We start from the raw sequence: 13,181 nt of genomic DNA, 5'->3' as shown, positions 1-13,181 counted from the left end.
GCCCCCGCCCAAGGCGCGGGGCTGCCTCCGGGCGCAGGCGGGGGCGCAGGATGTCCCCGGGGGTGCTGGGGGTGCTGAGCGAGAGCAGCCGGCAGGGCGGATCGAGCAGCGAGGAGGAGGAGAGGTACTTCTTGGTGAGCTTGTTTGGGGTTGAAAAAATGAATTTGCCGAAGTTCTTTTGGAGCATCCCTGGAGGAGACCGGAACCTCCCTGGTTCCTGCGGCTCCTTCCCAAGTGTCCGGAGGTCTGACGTCCGCTTGCTTACGGAGAAAACGGGAAGGGCCCCATGAAGAGGAGTTAAGTTGTTGGTTTATCAATTTTGGTTTGAAAATACAGCCTTTGCATCACATACATCCCAGAGTTACCACTCCTAAAATCACCTGTTATGTCCTAAAGTCCTAAAGGATTTTAATTAATCTTTTAATTAATCCTTAATTCTTTAATCCCTTAATTAATATTTAATTAATTAATCACCCTTTATATCCTAAAATCACCCTTTAGCACAGAAACAGATAAGCACTGAATTAGAGCAGTGTCTGTTTAAATTAATGCAGATATTCTGGCCCTTGATTGGGAAAATATTTTTAGAGAATGATTAAAACATGTTTCACAGAAAAAAAAAAGCCACCAAACTATACTTTCGGTTAAAAGTCTTCTTATGCTACTTATTACTTATATTCTGCTGATTTTCCATGAGGAAGTTTCCTATGCAGAGGTGACTCCATCTTTTCTCTGGGGGCAGGTACAGCATCCTGAGGCGTCTGGGGGCACGACGCCGGTGGGCGCTGGCCGGGCTCGCTGTCCCTCAGCCCTTCTCTCTCCACCGTCTGTCTCCTCGGCAGGTCGCTGGGCACCGGGCAGCTTTGTCGTGCCCCTCTGCAGGGCAGAAAAACTGACCTGTGCTCACGTTATGAGCTCTGTGTCGGTGCTCTGGAATGGTGGAAGTGGCACAGGAGCAGAGCAGGGAGGTTAATTATGCTAATTACTCATAACAGTTCAGGTAGCACGAATCCCCATTTATCTCAGGCAGTTTGCCAGATGAAACGCTCATGCGGTTATCTATTCCTTTTGAAAAAGTCCATGGGTCAGCAAATATTTAAAGAATCATCTCGGTTTCTGCCTGAATTTGCAGTTCTCCATTCTAAATGGCTGCTCTGGAAGGCAGCGTAACGGGCGCTGAGCGTCACAGGACAGGGGCTGGTTGGCGTGGAAGAACGCCTCCCTTTAAAGCAGGCAATTATCAGTAAGTGCGCTGATACGGTGCTAAGTGAATTACTTGGGTGCAAACAGCAGGTAGAAAAGTCTCAGACGCGTCTAGGGTGTTCAGCTTAAAAGGGGGCAGATGCTGTGACCGCGCTCGCTCGTTTGGTGTCAGCGTGAGGCATCAGTGTGCTGCCTGCCCAGGGTGGCTCCGGGCACGGCTGGTGGGAGGCTGCTCCCGGCTGGAGGCTGCTCCCGGCTGGAGGCTGCTCCCAGCTGGAGGCTCGGCCCAGCCTCATGCAGGATATTTTCCTGGAGGGATCCTGCCTGAGCAGCTCTGGAGGGACCCCTCTCCTCCAGCACCTACTTGCCCGGCACGTGGACAGAGATGGGCTTGGAGACCTCTGTCCTCATTAGGGGAGGCACACAACATTTTCTGAGCCTGGAAAGAAATCCTCCTCTGGAAGGGTTTGGTACCGACTACAGCTTACGGTGATTTGACAGCTGAACACTTTCAGAGCAAAGATCAGAGGAAAAAGGCCCGTTTGTGCACGCTCCCACTTCAGCACGGAGCCAGAGCTCCTTCCACCACCAACAGAACGGGAACGCTGGGACTGCTGGGTGCGGAAGGAAGCAGGGTGCCAAGGGGGAAGGAGAGGGGCTCGGCGGCCCCACAGCCAAAGGGGTGCTGGGGAGCAGAAGCTGCGGTGGCCGCGGTGGGGTGGTGATGTAGTGACACGGTGACGTGGTGACCTGCTGACGTGGTGACCCGCTGGGGCTGGGACGTGTGTGTGTGTGTGGTGGGGGCAGAACTGAGGGGCTTTCTGGGGAACCGAAGCAGCGCTTGCAGTGTTTGCAGGACCTTTAAATCGAACGCTGCAAAGTTCGTGAACGTTTGCTGGGAACCAGTGGCTGCAGCGAGGAAAGGAACTGAAATCTATACTCCATCCATTAGCACCACTTATCTTCTAATGCTGGCCCGTCTGGTGCTGTTGCAGGCGTAGCACACGCGTCTGCAGTGGGTTTTTATTTGCTGTGAGCCAGGAAAGGGCAGAGGGCTCAGCGCAGGGGGGTGAGCGTGTGCTGGGAAGGTGCACCATTGCGTACAGAAGCCCCATCACATCCCAGCTGAATGCTGCTGATATTTTTTGAGCAGAAAGCATTTTTAAGCGTAGAGCTAAGGACCTGCCGTACAGTGGAGGTGCCAGGCAAAGCCAAGTTACGTCTGTTAGGTCTGTTCATGTTGCTGCAAGACCAAGCTTTGTGGGTCTGATTTTAGATGCTGTTTCGCGGCAGCTGCTGATCTCCCTTGCTTTACATAACTCCTGTTTATCAGACTTTCCAGAAACTGTCTGCGGATTTCTGGCCATTCGCGACACAACAGTCTCCCTCTGCAGGACATTTTAACATCTGCATGTTTCCTAAATAATGTTGCTTCTTGGGGAAAGATGTTACTTCTCGGGGTGTCCTCCCAGGCCGATCCCGGCCCCGTGTTTCTCCCCTCCCCTGTGGCTTGGCCCGAGGCCGATCTCCTGGTAAAGCAGAGACATTTCAGCAGCGCTGGTTTTTGCAGAGGCGTTCTGCAGAAAGGCTCTCTTTGAATGAAAAGCAGCTATAGCTCAATGCCTAAACCAATTTCACTGAAGAAGAGATGCTGCAGTAAGCAATAACAGCTCCATTAAGCGCTTCACACCTGCTTTCCCCACGGCGAGAGCTCGCCCACCGCAGGGTGCTGGAAGGGGGACGCTGTCGTCTGCTGTGGGAGTTGGCACCCAAAGCACCTCTTACATCAAACTGCAGACATCCCTCACGTCAAATCCTTCTCGCTTTTCGGGGAAAAGAAAGGATTCCAGGACTTTAGGTAAACGCGACAGGCCTTGTCACACGAACCGCAGCGGGATTACCGGTGTCAGACAGCCAGCCTACACGCGAGTGATTCGCGGTCTGACCTGCAGCCTGCCTTACTGCGGGGGGATTTATCGAGGAAGCACCCCAGGGGGTGCCGCAAGCTGTCCCCCGTCGGAGGGGCTGGGCGGCGGGCCGGGGCGGCGGGGGCACCGGGTGGAGGCACCTGGCCAAAGGGTTCGGGGCCTGCCTTCAGCTACGGGTCTGTAAGGCAGCCTTTAAGGTACTTATCCTCGCGGCTTTGCGATTCAGGTCAAGTAAGTAATTGCACAAGGACTGGGGATAATGGTAGCTTTTGGTCTTACTTTAATGAAGACTTTTTGTAATTTTTCAGTACTGGCCAAGTACCATGCAGATTTAGCCCCAGACCACGTATTTAGGGCTGTCTGGAGACAAGAACGTGTCAGACAGGCACGTGTCCGGCAGGCCTGCCGTGTGCGCACCCCGGGCAGGCTGCGTGCAGGGCAGGGGCGCGAGCTCCGCTGCGGCACTCGGGGGGCGGTCGTGGAAGGGACTGCGCACAGCCCTGATTAAACAAGTGGGAAGAGACGCTCTTATGGAGATGAATAGGTCTGTGTTTTCATTATTGGGAAATAATAGACTGGAGAGCTAGGAAAGTGGGAGGCGTCAAAAAGAGAGGATTAAAAACTTTGAGGAAACTGGGTGAGCCTATATTTTTCTGTGCTTGCAAATTACAGAAGATCATCCCCATTAATAATGATTAGAAAAATTGTAAAATACCTTCATCCGCATGACAACTAACATTAAAATCTAGTTTTTATGCTTGTTGAGTAGAGAATTTCTGATTACCGTCATCAGTTACAAAATAAACTGTTTTTTTCCAATCTTCTAAGTTTAGAAATAGAAGAAATATCTTCTGAGTTCAGCTGTAATTTAATCGATAATTTTCCAAGCAATGTAAAGGTAAAAAGAGCAAAGCTCTCTTTTATGTAAAGATTGTTACGCTTTCCTTAATTGTGCTCCGATGCTATTATTAACTTATAAAAATAATCGGTGCTGTGCATGGAGTTTAAAACTTGCACCAGAGAAGGTGCTGCCGTGGTGCGAGGGGGTTTGAATGGGAGCAGAGGTGGGGAGGGGGGCGCCGGGCACCGCCCGTGGGCGGCCGTGGGGTCGGTCTGTGCGCAGCAGCCCCAAGCGGCGCTGAGGAGTTGGGCTCCTCGCTGGAGGACCAGGCTCATCCCGAGGGAACTGCAGTGGGGGCTCCCAGTTCCTCGTAGCGTTGCGTGAAAGCAAACCTCTGCTCCTACTCTCTTGAAAGCGTTCGTGGGTGTGCTCCAGGTCCCTGGAAGGTCTGCAAGCCTCCGGGGCAAATCTTCCCACAGCGCAAAACCAAATTTCAGGCTTTTCGTAAAGCTTAGCTTGGTGACTCCTCTTTGAGGGTGTTTATCGCATTTCGCTCCAGTGCTCGGAAGCAGTCCGAAGGCAAAGGCCTGGCTCAGCTCCCCGCTGTGCCCGGCGTGGGGGCAGGTGGGCACACGCCGCCCCGTCCGCCCACACCTCCCGCAGCTCTCGCTGGCTGCCCTGGGAGGCCCCTGACTCCTCACTGCTGCCTCCTGCCCACTCCTTGCCCCCAGGAGGTGACAGCTTTGTCGTTCCTGGTGGTTCTTTGCAAACATTCATCCATACAAAGTCGGTTGGTTACACCCCATATTTGGGGTGTGGAAAGACTGCTCTTTAGTAGAAAATTATAAATGCATGGAAAAACTAGAGACCAGTCCTTCATTTAAAGGGGAAAAAATTCTCATTTGTTGCCCTCGTTCCCCTGAAATGAGGTGCGGAGAGCAGAAGCTTTGCTACAGTGCCCGGTCCCACGCCTGGGCGAATGTGCAATCCAAGCTGCCTGCAGGACACTTTGGAGCCATAAATGCATTTTCAGAAATGAGAAGTGATTTGTACACAGAAAGGGATTAAATTGGCTAGATTAGAAAACATTTCTGAGATGAATCATTTGATTGCTTCTTCCATGGAGTAAATATGCACTTTATCCATTGCACATTGCGTGCGTACTGGGAAAATACTGCACGTTGGCTGCTATTTAATTCAGAGGCTATCCTCTGCAAAATATTTCAGCCAAGTTGTGCAACATTTTCACGGCATCTCATTCTCACAGGGTTAGGGAATATGCATGGGTTCTGAGTAAATGTAGAGAACAGGTTGCTTTGGGGTACCGAAGGAGCCTGTATTGGGAAGGACCTGTTTTCAAGCCCTTTTGAATATCATCTTCTGTTGGACCCGATGTGCTTCCACAACCCAACATGCTCAGGCAGTCTGAACAAGAACCCCAAATGGTTTCTCCTTGTTATATTTGTAGAAATACCGTTTGATTTTTTTTCCATCAAACTTGAAAGTCTTCCTCAACAACTAAAACTCTCTTCGATCTTTATTGCTTGGTTTTCATGTTTTACACAGCAATTGTACACTGCATTCCTTTTGTTAATTAGCACTGCATAAAAGGCAGCTGGGTTTATCAGGTTTTCACCTCTATCCGTGACACCCCTGCACTAGGAGAGTACAGGCATTAATACTCAAAGCTTCTTTGTTTTACAAAGCTATTGCATGTAAAATACTTTTGTGTATCAGATAAAACAGCAAGAGGTCCCACGTTGCCTTCTGTGCTGCTCTGTTTTGCCTTTCCTCAGCTGACGGCCCTGAGACCCACGGGGCGGCGTTCATGGGCAAAGCGCTCGGGAGGCTGGCGTCGGTCGGACCCGTGCCGCTCCCAGCCGGGAGAGCAGCCACTGTCCCAGGGCTCGCTTTAAATCTGATGGGAATCCTGCTTTTGCCGTTAATTCTTACACATAAATCTCAACTTTTATTAGCCCTTCTCTTCCTAAGCCAAGCTAATTTGTTCGTACGAGCTGCCCAGGCAGCGGGGCACTTGTGAGGCTGTTTTGTGTGCTGGGCGAGGAGGGGGCTGACTTCGTCTTGGCGAGAAGCAGCGGCATGATAACGCCTTCTTGCATGGTGGAGGGGGACAACGACACATAAATAAATGGCAACGCCAGCGTTAAGTGAAATCGTACCATCAGAAACACCCATCGATAACTGACTGCACCCAGCCGCTGCAGAAACGCGCTGTAGAAATACCTGGGAACGTCTGAGGTTTCCCCGTTTCACCCCAACCCTCTGTTGGTTCACAATACGTCAGCGTTTGGAGGAATTTCAGAGCGGCTCCTTGCACTTTTAGAATGAGTCCAGAACCCACAAAACTCCTGCAGGGACTCACAAGCTTCTGTTGAGCTCTCTGTCCTCAAAGCGATGCTTCCCTCTGACATCCCAATTCCCTGCTATATAAACTGATTTCTTACCCCGTGCCGCACGCAGCTCCTATCAGAATTATCTTTCTATTCAGATTCCATGTTGAGATCATTAATTAAATGACTGAATAGTTATTTTCATGATCCATTCGTGAAGAATTTCAGCCCGATGTTTCTAGTTTCTTATTCGTAATGGGAATGTCATTTTTCCCTTTAAACAATGCCACCATATGCTTAAGCTACTAAATCACCATTTTCTTCTATTTAACAGTTTCCATAGTTGCACTATTTTAATGTTTTATCAAAGAGATTTATTGCATTATCTTCTGCTGTTGGATTTCCTTCATGTAAAGAACCTCTTTATCAAATAAAAATGTCCCATTAGTCTGTTGCACTTTGAATTACTTTCCTTCAACTTTTGAAGTCATTTTAAAGCCTTAAGTTCTATTGTGGTCCCAGTGGTTAGCCTAAAAATTGCCTGATTCACTCTCCCCATTTCCTTAAATGTAGATAATGGTTATTATTTTCCAGTCACATAGTACTTTTTTTTTTTTTTTTTAACATGCCCCTGGATTTGCGGTTTCCTACTTTCAGCCATGAATCCGTTCAGACTCCTCCCTGCCCTGGACTCCGCTGGGCGCTCTGCCTGGTGCGTACGGCACGCTGCGGGGCAGTGCTCGTTCCGGTTCGGAGCCGCTCCTCCTGGGCGCGCTTCTCCCAGCCTTGTGTCCCCGTGCTTGCTGCCCAAGTTAGCTCTGATTTCTTTTGCTCAGGTCTCGTCTCCTGGCCTCCCCTTCTTGCAACTAGTATTTCCTTGTCTGTGGCCAGGTGGTGCTTGCAGTATCTCCACTGCTTGCGTTCCCACTGTATTCCCGTACTTTGTACAGCCTGTGCTTTGCTGGTATTTAATGGTTTTCTTCCCGTCATTACGCTTTCTTTCCTGGCTCTCTGCTCCTTCATGCGTTTTCCTTGTGGCTCACAAAAACCATCTTTCTGACTGAAGTTCAAGAGGGCATCCCTAGTCGAGACAGCCTTTGCTCGTCATTATTTGCAGTCAGGTGGAACCCAGACGGCACTGCCCGAGCGCTGCCCTAGCGCATGTCGCAGTGCCCCTGGGACTGCCGAGTACCTGTGGATGCCTGTCCAGCCTCCCGCCCTCCTACCCATCACCAGTGTCCCTAGGCTCCTTCCAGACGTTTCAGAAAGATGTTTGCAGGATCTGTGCCTCTGTGCTGCCGCTCCCGCACCTCCACGGCTGCGGGCAGGGGAAGGCGCGAGCTTCCCTTCCCAGCTAGGTGCTCGCCTGTTATTTGAGAGCCAGTTGCTGAGAAGTGCCGTCAGAATTCTTCACTAGCTTCTTACCCGCTTCCTTTATTCCTTCTTACCCCTTCCTTATTGCCGCTATTACAAGTTTCAGTAACTGTGCTTGATGCCCTGCCCTTGGGACTTGTCAGTGACACGTTGTAGTATCCCGAAAACTGTGTTTCTCCTCATCCCGGTGTGCAAGTGAGCAATAGGAGATTAAAAGCTATTTTAGAGAGAAATTGCAAATGTTTTCTAATGCACAACACAAAATACTGACGACAGCAGTATATTGCAGGGCTTAATTACCTTAGTAGAAGGTTGTACTGCCGTTACGCTAGGATGTTGGTTTGGGTTTTCGTTTTTGGTTGCATATCTACAGAAAAGATTTTCAATTAGCACTGACCTTTAATAGTCCTACTGGGATTTGATTCTACAGATGCTGAAATGGACTACGGATTAGATTTTTCAATACACCTTGTTCTTTGTATTTTCCAACTGATTACTTTCGGACAGTTGGCGGCACCGGGGCTGGTGCACTCAGCTCACAATTCCCTCGCAATCTCCAGTGCCGTGTTCAAACCCCTGAGGTATTGTGTCGAAATGCTGTCAAACTCTTCAGATAGATGTATTTTCATTCTGCAGCTGCACTTTTTACTCAGTCAAAAAAAAGTCTTTATGGAGGAATACTTCTGAACTGCAATGTAGAAAGAGAGGAATCTGTCTGGGGTGCATCTGGTCTGACCGTAGGGCGCCGTTACTCCCCGCGCTCTGGCTAAGGTGACTCTTCTGCCCCAAAGAACACCACGTTTGACGCAGTTGTGCTAATAAACAATAACTGTGCAAAAGCTAAAGGATGGCATTTTAAACAAACCACACTTACTTGTGTCACTGCCATACCACTAATGTCTTAAAAAATGTGTAGCAGAACTGTGCTTTTCCTTTCATCGCTGTCTGCAGGGAACTCCATGCTAACGGAGCGCACGCTTACTTTGAACAAGATGTCCTGAGCATGAATTAGCAATTTCTTCTCTGTTGAGAAGAAAAAGACATTTTTTTAGCTTCTGAGGTATCATTATAGTTTTTGGTGGAGAAAGTTTTTTGGTTCCTTAACTAAGCAAGCAGAAGTTTATTGTGTCTTAGGAAAAGGACAGTAGTTCTGCACAGGCCTAAGGCTGGTCCTCGTGGGCTGACCCTGGAGCAGACTTGAGCTCAGGAAAAAACAAAGCTTGCTCCCTGGTGCTGCTCTGAGCCCTCACAGCAGGGAAATCAGGCAGGCAGAATACAGAGGAAAGATTTACTTGTTTATTGCCTGTTTGTAAGATAGGTTTTTGGGTTTCTGATGATTTGCGAATTAACAAATGACTCATGTATTTTGAGGTTCAAGTCTAAGATAATGTAGCTCTATTCAGTCTAAAAATCAATGGCAGGTTAATGGTGTTTGAAAATGTTTATATTTGCATATTTAATGGTTTCACTTTTTTTCCCCAGGTGTTACTTGGAAGATGGAGCTTCAAAAGGTGCCTGGCTGAATCGGTCAAGTATTATTTTTGCTGGAAGCGATAAGTGGTCAGTAGATCCTCGAGTTTCAATTGCGACAGCAAATAGAAGAGAATACAGCCTGCAGATACAGGACGTAGATGTGACAGATGATGGTCCCTACACCTGTTCTGTGCAAACTCAGCATACTCCTAGAACGATGCAGGTGCACTTAACTGTACAAGGTATGTGTTTAAACTAATTGCAAATTGTTATTGAAGATGTACTAGAAAAATCTGTGTTTATGGATGGGAAAAGCCAGTTAAGCACTTTTTTTTTTTTTTTGGATATATGCAGCCACAGACTGTATATATTTTATAGAACATGTTTTCGCAATCCAATCTTTGATCAATTTAAGTCTACCTGCCCTTCACTGGTCATGCATAAAATTGGAATATACGTTGACAGTTGGATCCAGGTCCCAGCAAATAGTTAGTATTAAACAGATCAGCAATTAACGCTAGCTGTGATTGCCTGTTTTTGGTAAAATTTCTGGCATTGCCTGGCTTACCTGCAGCCTCTGCTGGGGGAGCAGACCCCAGCTGAAGTCATTCCCTGGGGGGCTAGCCGGGAGTCCTAACAGGCCATTTCAAAACAGACACGTGCTCTGTTGTAGCTCGTGATGGCCGTCTCAGCGCACAGTTTAATGAAAAACACCTGAACGTGGTTGTTATGTGGAGGGCAAAAATGCAGAAGGAAAATACAAGTACAGCAGTTTTGTTCCCTGGAGTGGTGTTGTGCAGGTGTCTCTCAGTTTGCTGTAGTCTCCCGCGTGGCTCAAAATGTGGTTGTTCTGCACTGTGCTCAGCCTAGCCGTCGTGCGTCGGTGCGTGCTCACGTAGTGAGCTGGGAGAAGGTTTCCGGCCTTTGCATTGCCACACAGAAACCCGGTACTGCCAGAAACAACCTCACTTTCTTTGTGATGCCAAGATGTGTTCAGAAATAGGAACGGGGCTGGGCAGGAGCAGTGCCGGGGCCGTGCTGCGTGCGGCGGTGAGCCGTGGCTCCGGGGGCTTCTGGCTGCCCCGTCGCCCTCAGCCTGGCCGTGGGGCGGGTGTCCTCCCCCGGGGCTCTCGCCCAGGTGTCCCGCATCCCGCTGCTGTGTGAACGGCGGAGTGTTTCGTCTGAGCACCTCGAGCGTCTTCTCTGGTGTGTGCCGTCACAAACACGGTTATAGCAGCAAGAATTAACTCGTCAGCAAAATGAGAGTGAGTAAAGCAGTGTTTTTCAAAAACAGAAACGCACAGTTCATTAAGACCAAAACAAGCAAGGTAAGACAAATGTAAGCTGATTTTGCTGTAACATAAAAATCCATAGTTTTTCTTTCAACGAAACTACAATTTTCTCATGGAAGTACTGACTAAGGTCCCAATATTGTTAAGTAGAAAAGCCAATTTATTTCCAGGAGATGGTTTTCTGTTACAAGCACTGCAGAACAGGGGTGTCAGCTTTACGCAATATTGATAGTATTGTTCCAGGGTGAACAATTCTTAGTTTTGATTATCTTTGTAATAGTTAATGCCCTCGCACAAGGGGCTAAAAAAATAGTTGGAAATTAATTGCATTTATAAAACATATAAACAGGAGCTTAAAATTAATTAGGCTAACTGCAAAAATATAGAGAAATAATAACTCAATAGTTAAAATATGCATAATTATTAAGCGATTGCATTTATATCTTCAGAAATGCAAAGTATAACCTAAGGCTTTAATTTATTAGTCTTTGGTGTAATCATCATTAACATTTTCTTTTGCATTTTTATGAGTAATAAAGCAATGAATGTAAAACAGAAGAATTGAAATGGCAATCTCTATTAATCCATATGGCACACCAAAATCCCTTACAAATAACACGTATGAAATGCTTCTCAGACTAATTATTCTTAACCGCTGGACCTTTAGACCCTGATGGTTTGTATGTTAGACTGTAACTTTGGAAGCGCTAAGGGTAGTTGTGGCATGAAGAATATCAGGACAGCCAGAAAGCCATCACTCAGTCATTTTTACAACTTTTCCTCAGAGGCAGCTGTTCTGTGAAGACCTGTATGTGTGCTGCTTATATGGGGGGTTCAGGGAGCACAGACGGATTTATTTATAAGCAGTTGGACTGGGAGGTTGAAATGAAGAAGCTGTGACAGCATCAATTATTATTTCAATTGTATATATATTCAATTTCTTCAATATTAATTCAGTTTTATGTAAGAAAGAAGTATCAGCTCTGTGAACCGTAGCTAGAACAAGGGAACCATTTTCAAGACAAAGCTGAAAAAAATCACCGACAACTCACTTTTTCCTGTGTCGTGCCATTAGCAGTTAGCAAGAAGGGGAAGCTGCTGAGCTCCCTACGTGTCGGTCTCTGGAGGATGCCCCACCCCATCTCAGGGATAATTTTGCCGTGCCTTCCCATTCCAGCCCGTACTTTGATTACGCATTACCGTAGATATTAATACTTCCCAGCTGTGCAGTGGGAAGGGCTTTTGCCATGAGTGCCCAGCAGGTGGGACGCGAGCCAGGCCGGTCGTCCCCCACGGGTGGGATCCCACCTCGGACCAGCGCCCGTTTGTGTGCGCTAATTGCTAATTGCGAGCCCTGCGCTCGCTGCCGCCTTCACCTGCCCGGCCCCGCACCGCGGCACCCGCGCGGGGCTGCTGCGCGCACACCGTCCCAACCGGGTCATCCATTGCCGCGCCGCTAACAAAGCTCTCGCTTCACCTTCCCTGTGCCGGGGCTCGGGAGGTGCGGCGCGAGATTTATGCGGCCTTTGAGGTGGAGACAGACCTGTCTGAAAGTAACTGAGGCTGTAAAGGAAACATCAAACAGCTAATTGGTGCTGTAGCTTATGTGTGCTTTCCTCCAGAACAGGGTTCACAGGGATGACATAATAACATTTTATGGAGGCAGTTTTATGTTTCCCTTTTATATTGTTCATGACTTTGTATTGAAAGATTAGAAATAACTTCTGCTAGTGGGGAAAAATAAATGAAGGGAAAAGCAGATCTTTAGCCAAAGTAAAATCGTTCAATCAAAGGGCTGGGTTTCCATTTACACCGTGAATAAATGATCAGCAGCAGATCTGGAGCAGCACATGAAATAACAGGAGCAAAGAAAAATTTAAAAGCAAAGAGTTAGCCCTCTAAAATTCCTCTGCCCTACAGGCTGTATTCCATCGAATAACACTGAAAGAAGACGTTCTCTTTCTGAAAATAGCAGAACTGGAGGAGCCAGGGGTGTATGCAGTGGGTTGTAAATTAAATGAATAAAGACTTATGTCTGATCATAAGCTCTCAAATAGGTTAAACTCCAGACTGAAAAATTATTTGCTGTGAAACCTCCACTTCAAAAGCTGTGTAAATCCAACTCTGCTTCTCTCTCTCTCTGTCTTCTCTCTCTCTCGTTTTTTTTGGTGAGATCTTTCTATACACAGAGATCCCATAGCTCTCATTTTGAATATCCTCTACGCTGCTATTTGGGCTGACAGTTTCTGATCTAATTTATCTAAGTGTTTCAGAGAATAAATACATTTTAATGGGTTAAGGATGTCTTAATTTCCATGAGTAAAACACAGAAAGGTAAAGAGGTCCAAGCCACAAAATCAGCATTTCTGCCAGCCTCCCTGGCTAAGCCTGTGGATGGTTCCTGTTTTCTTTTCCTTGGCACGTACGTTCAATAAATTCATCCCGCCTCCGTTACTTCTCTTCCATTTTTATCTATTTACTGGCACTTTACCAGAGGATCCCAAAACAGTTTGGGCTGCATTGGTCCAAATGTTGTACACTCGCAGGTTAAACCACAGATGTTGTGCACACAAAATTCCTGTCCCGTGAGATGACCAATGAAGCAGCTGAAGGTAAGCAGGTGCCACTCCATCCCTGCCCCATGTGCAAACCCAGGGAGAGACCCGGCAGGGGTTGGTGGGCTGGCCGCCAGCAGGGCCTAACATTGAACTTCTGCCTA

General features: G+C 47.8%; 1 protein-coding gene across 7 annotated transcripts in view; it reads left to right on the top strand.

The window, feature by feature from the left end:
* NEGR1 (neuronal growth regulator 1) overlaps window positions 1-13,181 on the top strand; it is a 317,196-nt gene that overhangs the window by 147,504 nt on the left and 156,511 nt on the right. For 5 of the 7 annotated variants that reach the window (XM_083846131.1, XM_083846127.1, XM_083846128.1 and 2 more), the window contains one exon: window positions 9,180-9,412. In XM_083846131.1, the coding sequence (XP_083702257.1) occupies window positions 9,180-9,412 (233 nt within the window). Of the gene's footprint in view, window positions 1-21; window positions 125-9,179; window positions 9,413-13,181 lie in introns of those variants that run through there. The other 2 variants (XM_083846132.1, XR_014587409.1) reach the window with 2 other exon arrangements.

Source organism: Anser anser (assembly GCF_964211835.1).
Source record: "Anser anser genome assembly, chromosome: 8".
NCBI lineage: Eukaryota > Metazoa > Chordata > Aves > Anseriformes > Anatidae > Anser > Anser anser.
This window is presented reverse-complemented; position numbering and strand designations above follow the sequence as displayed.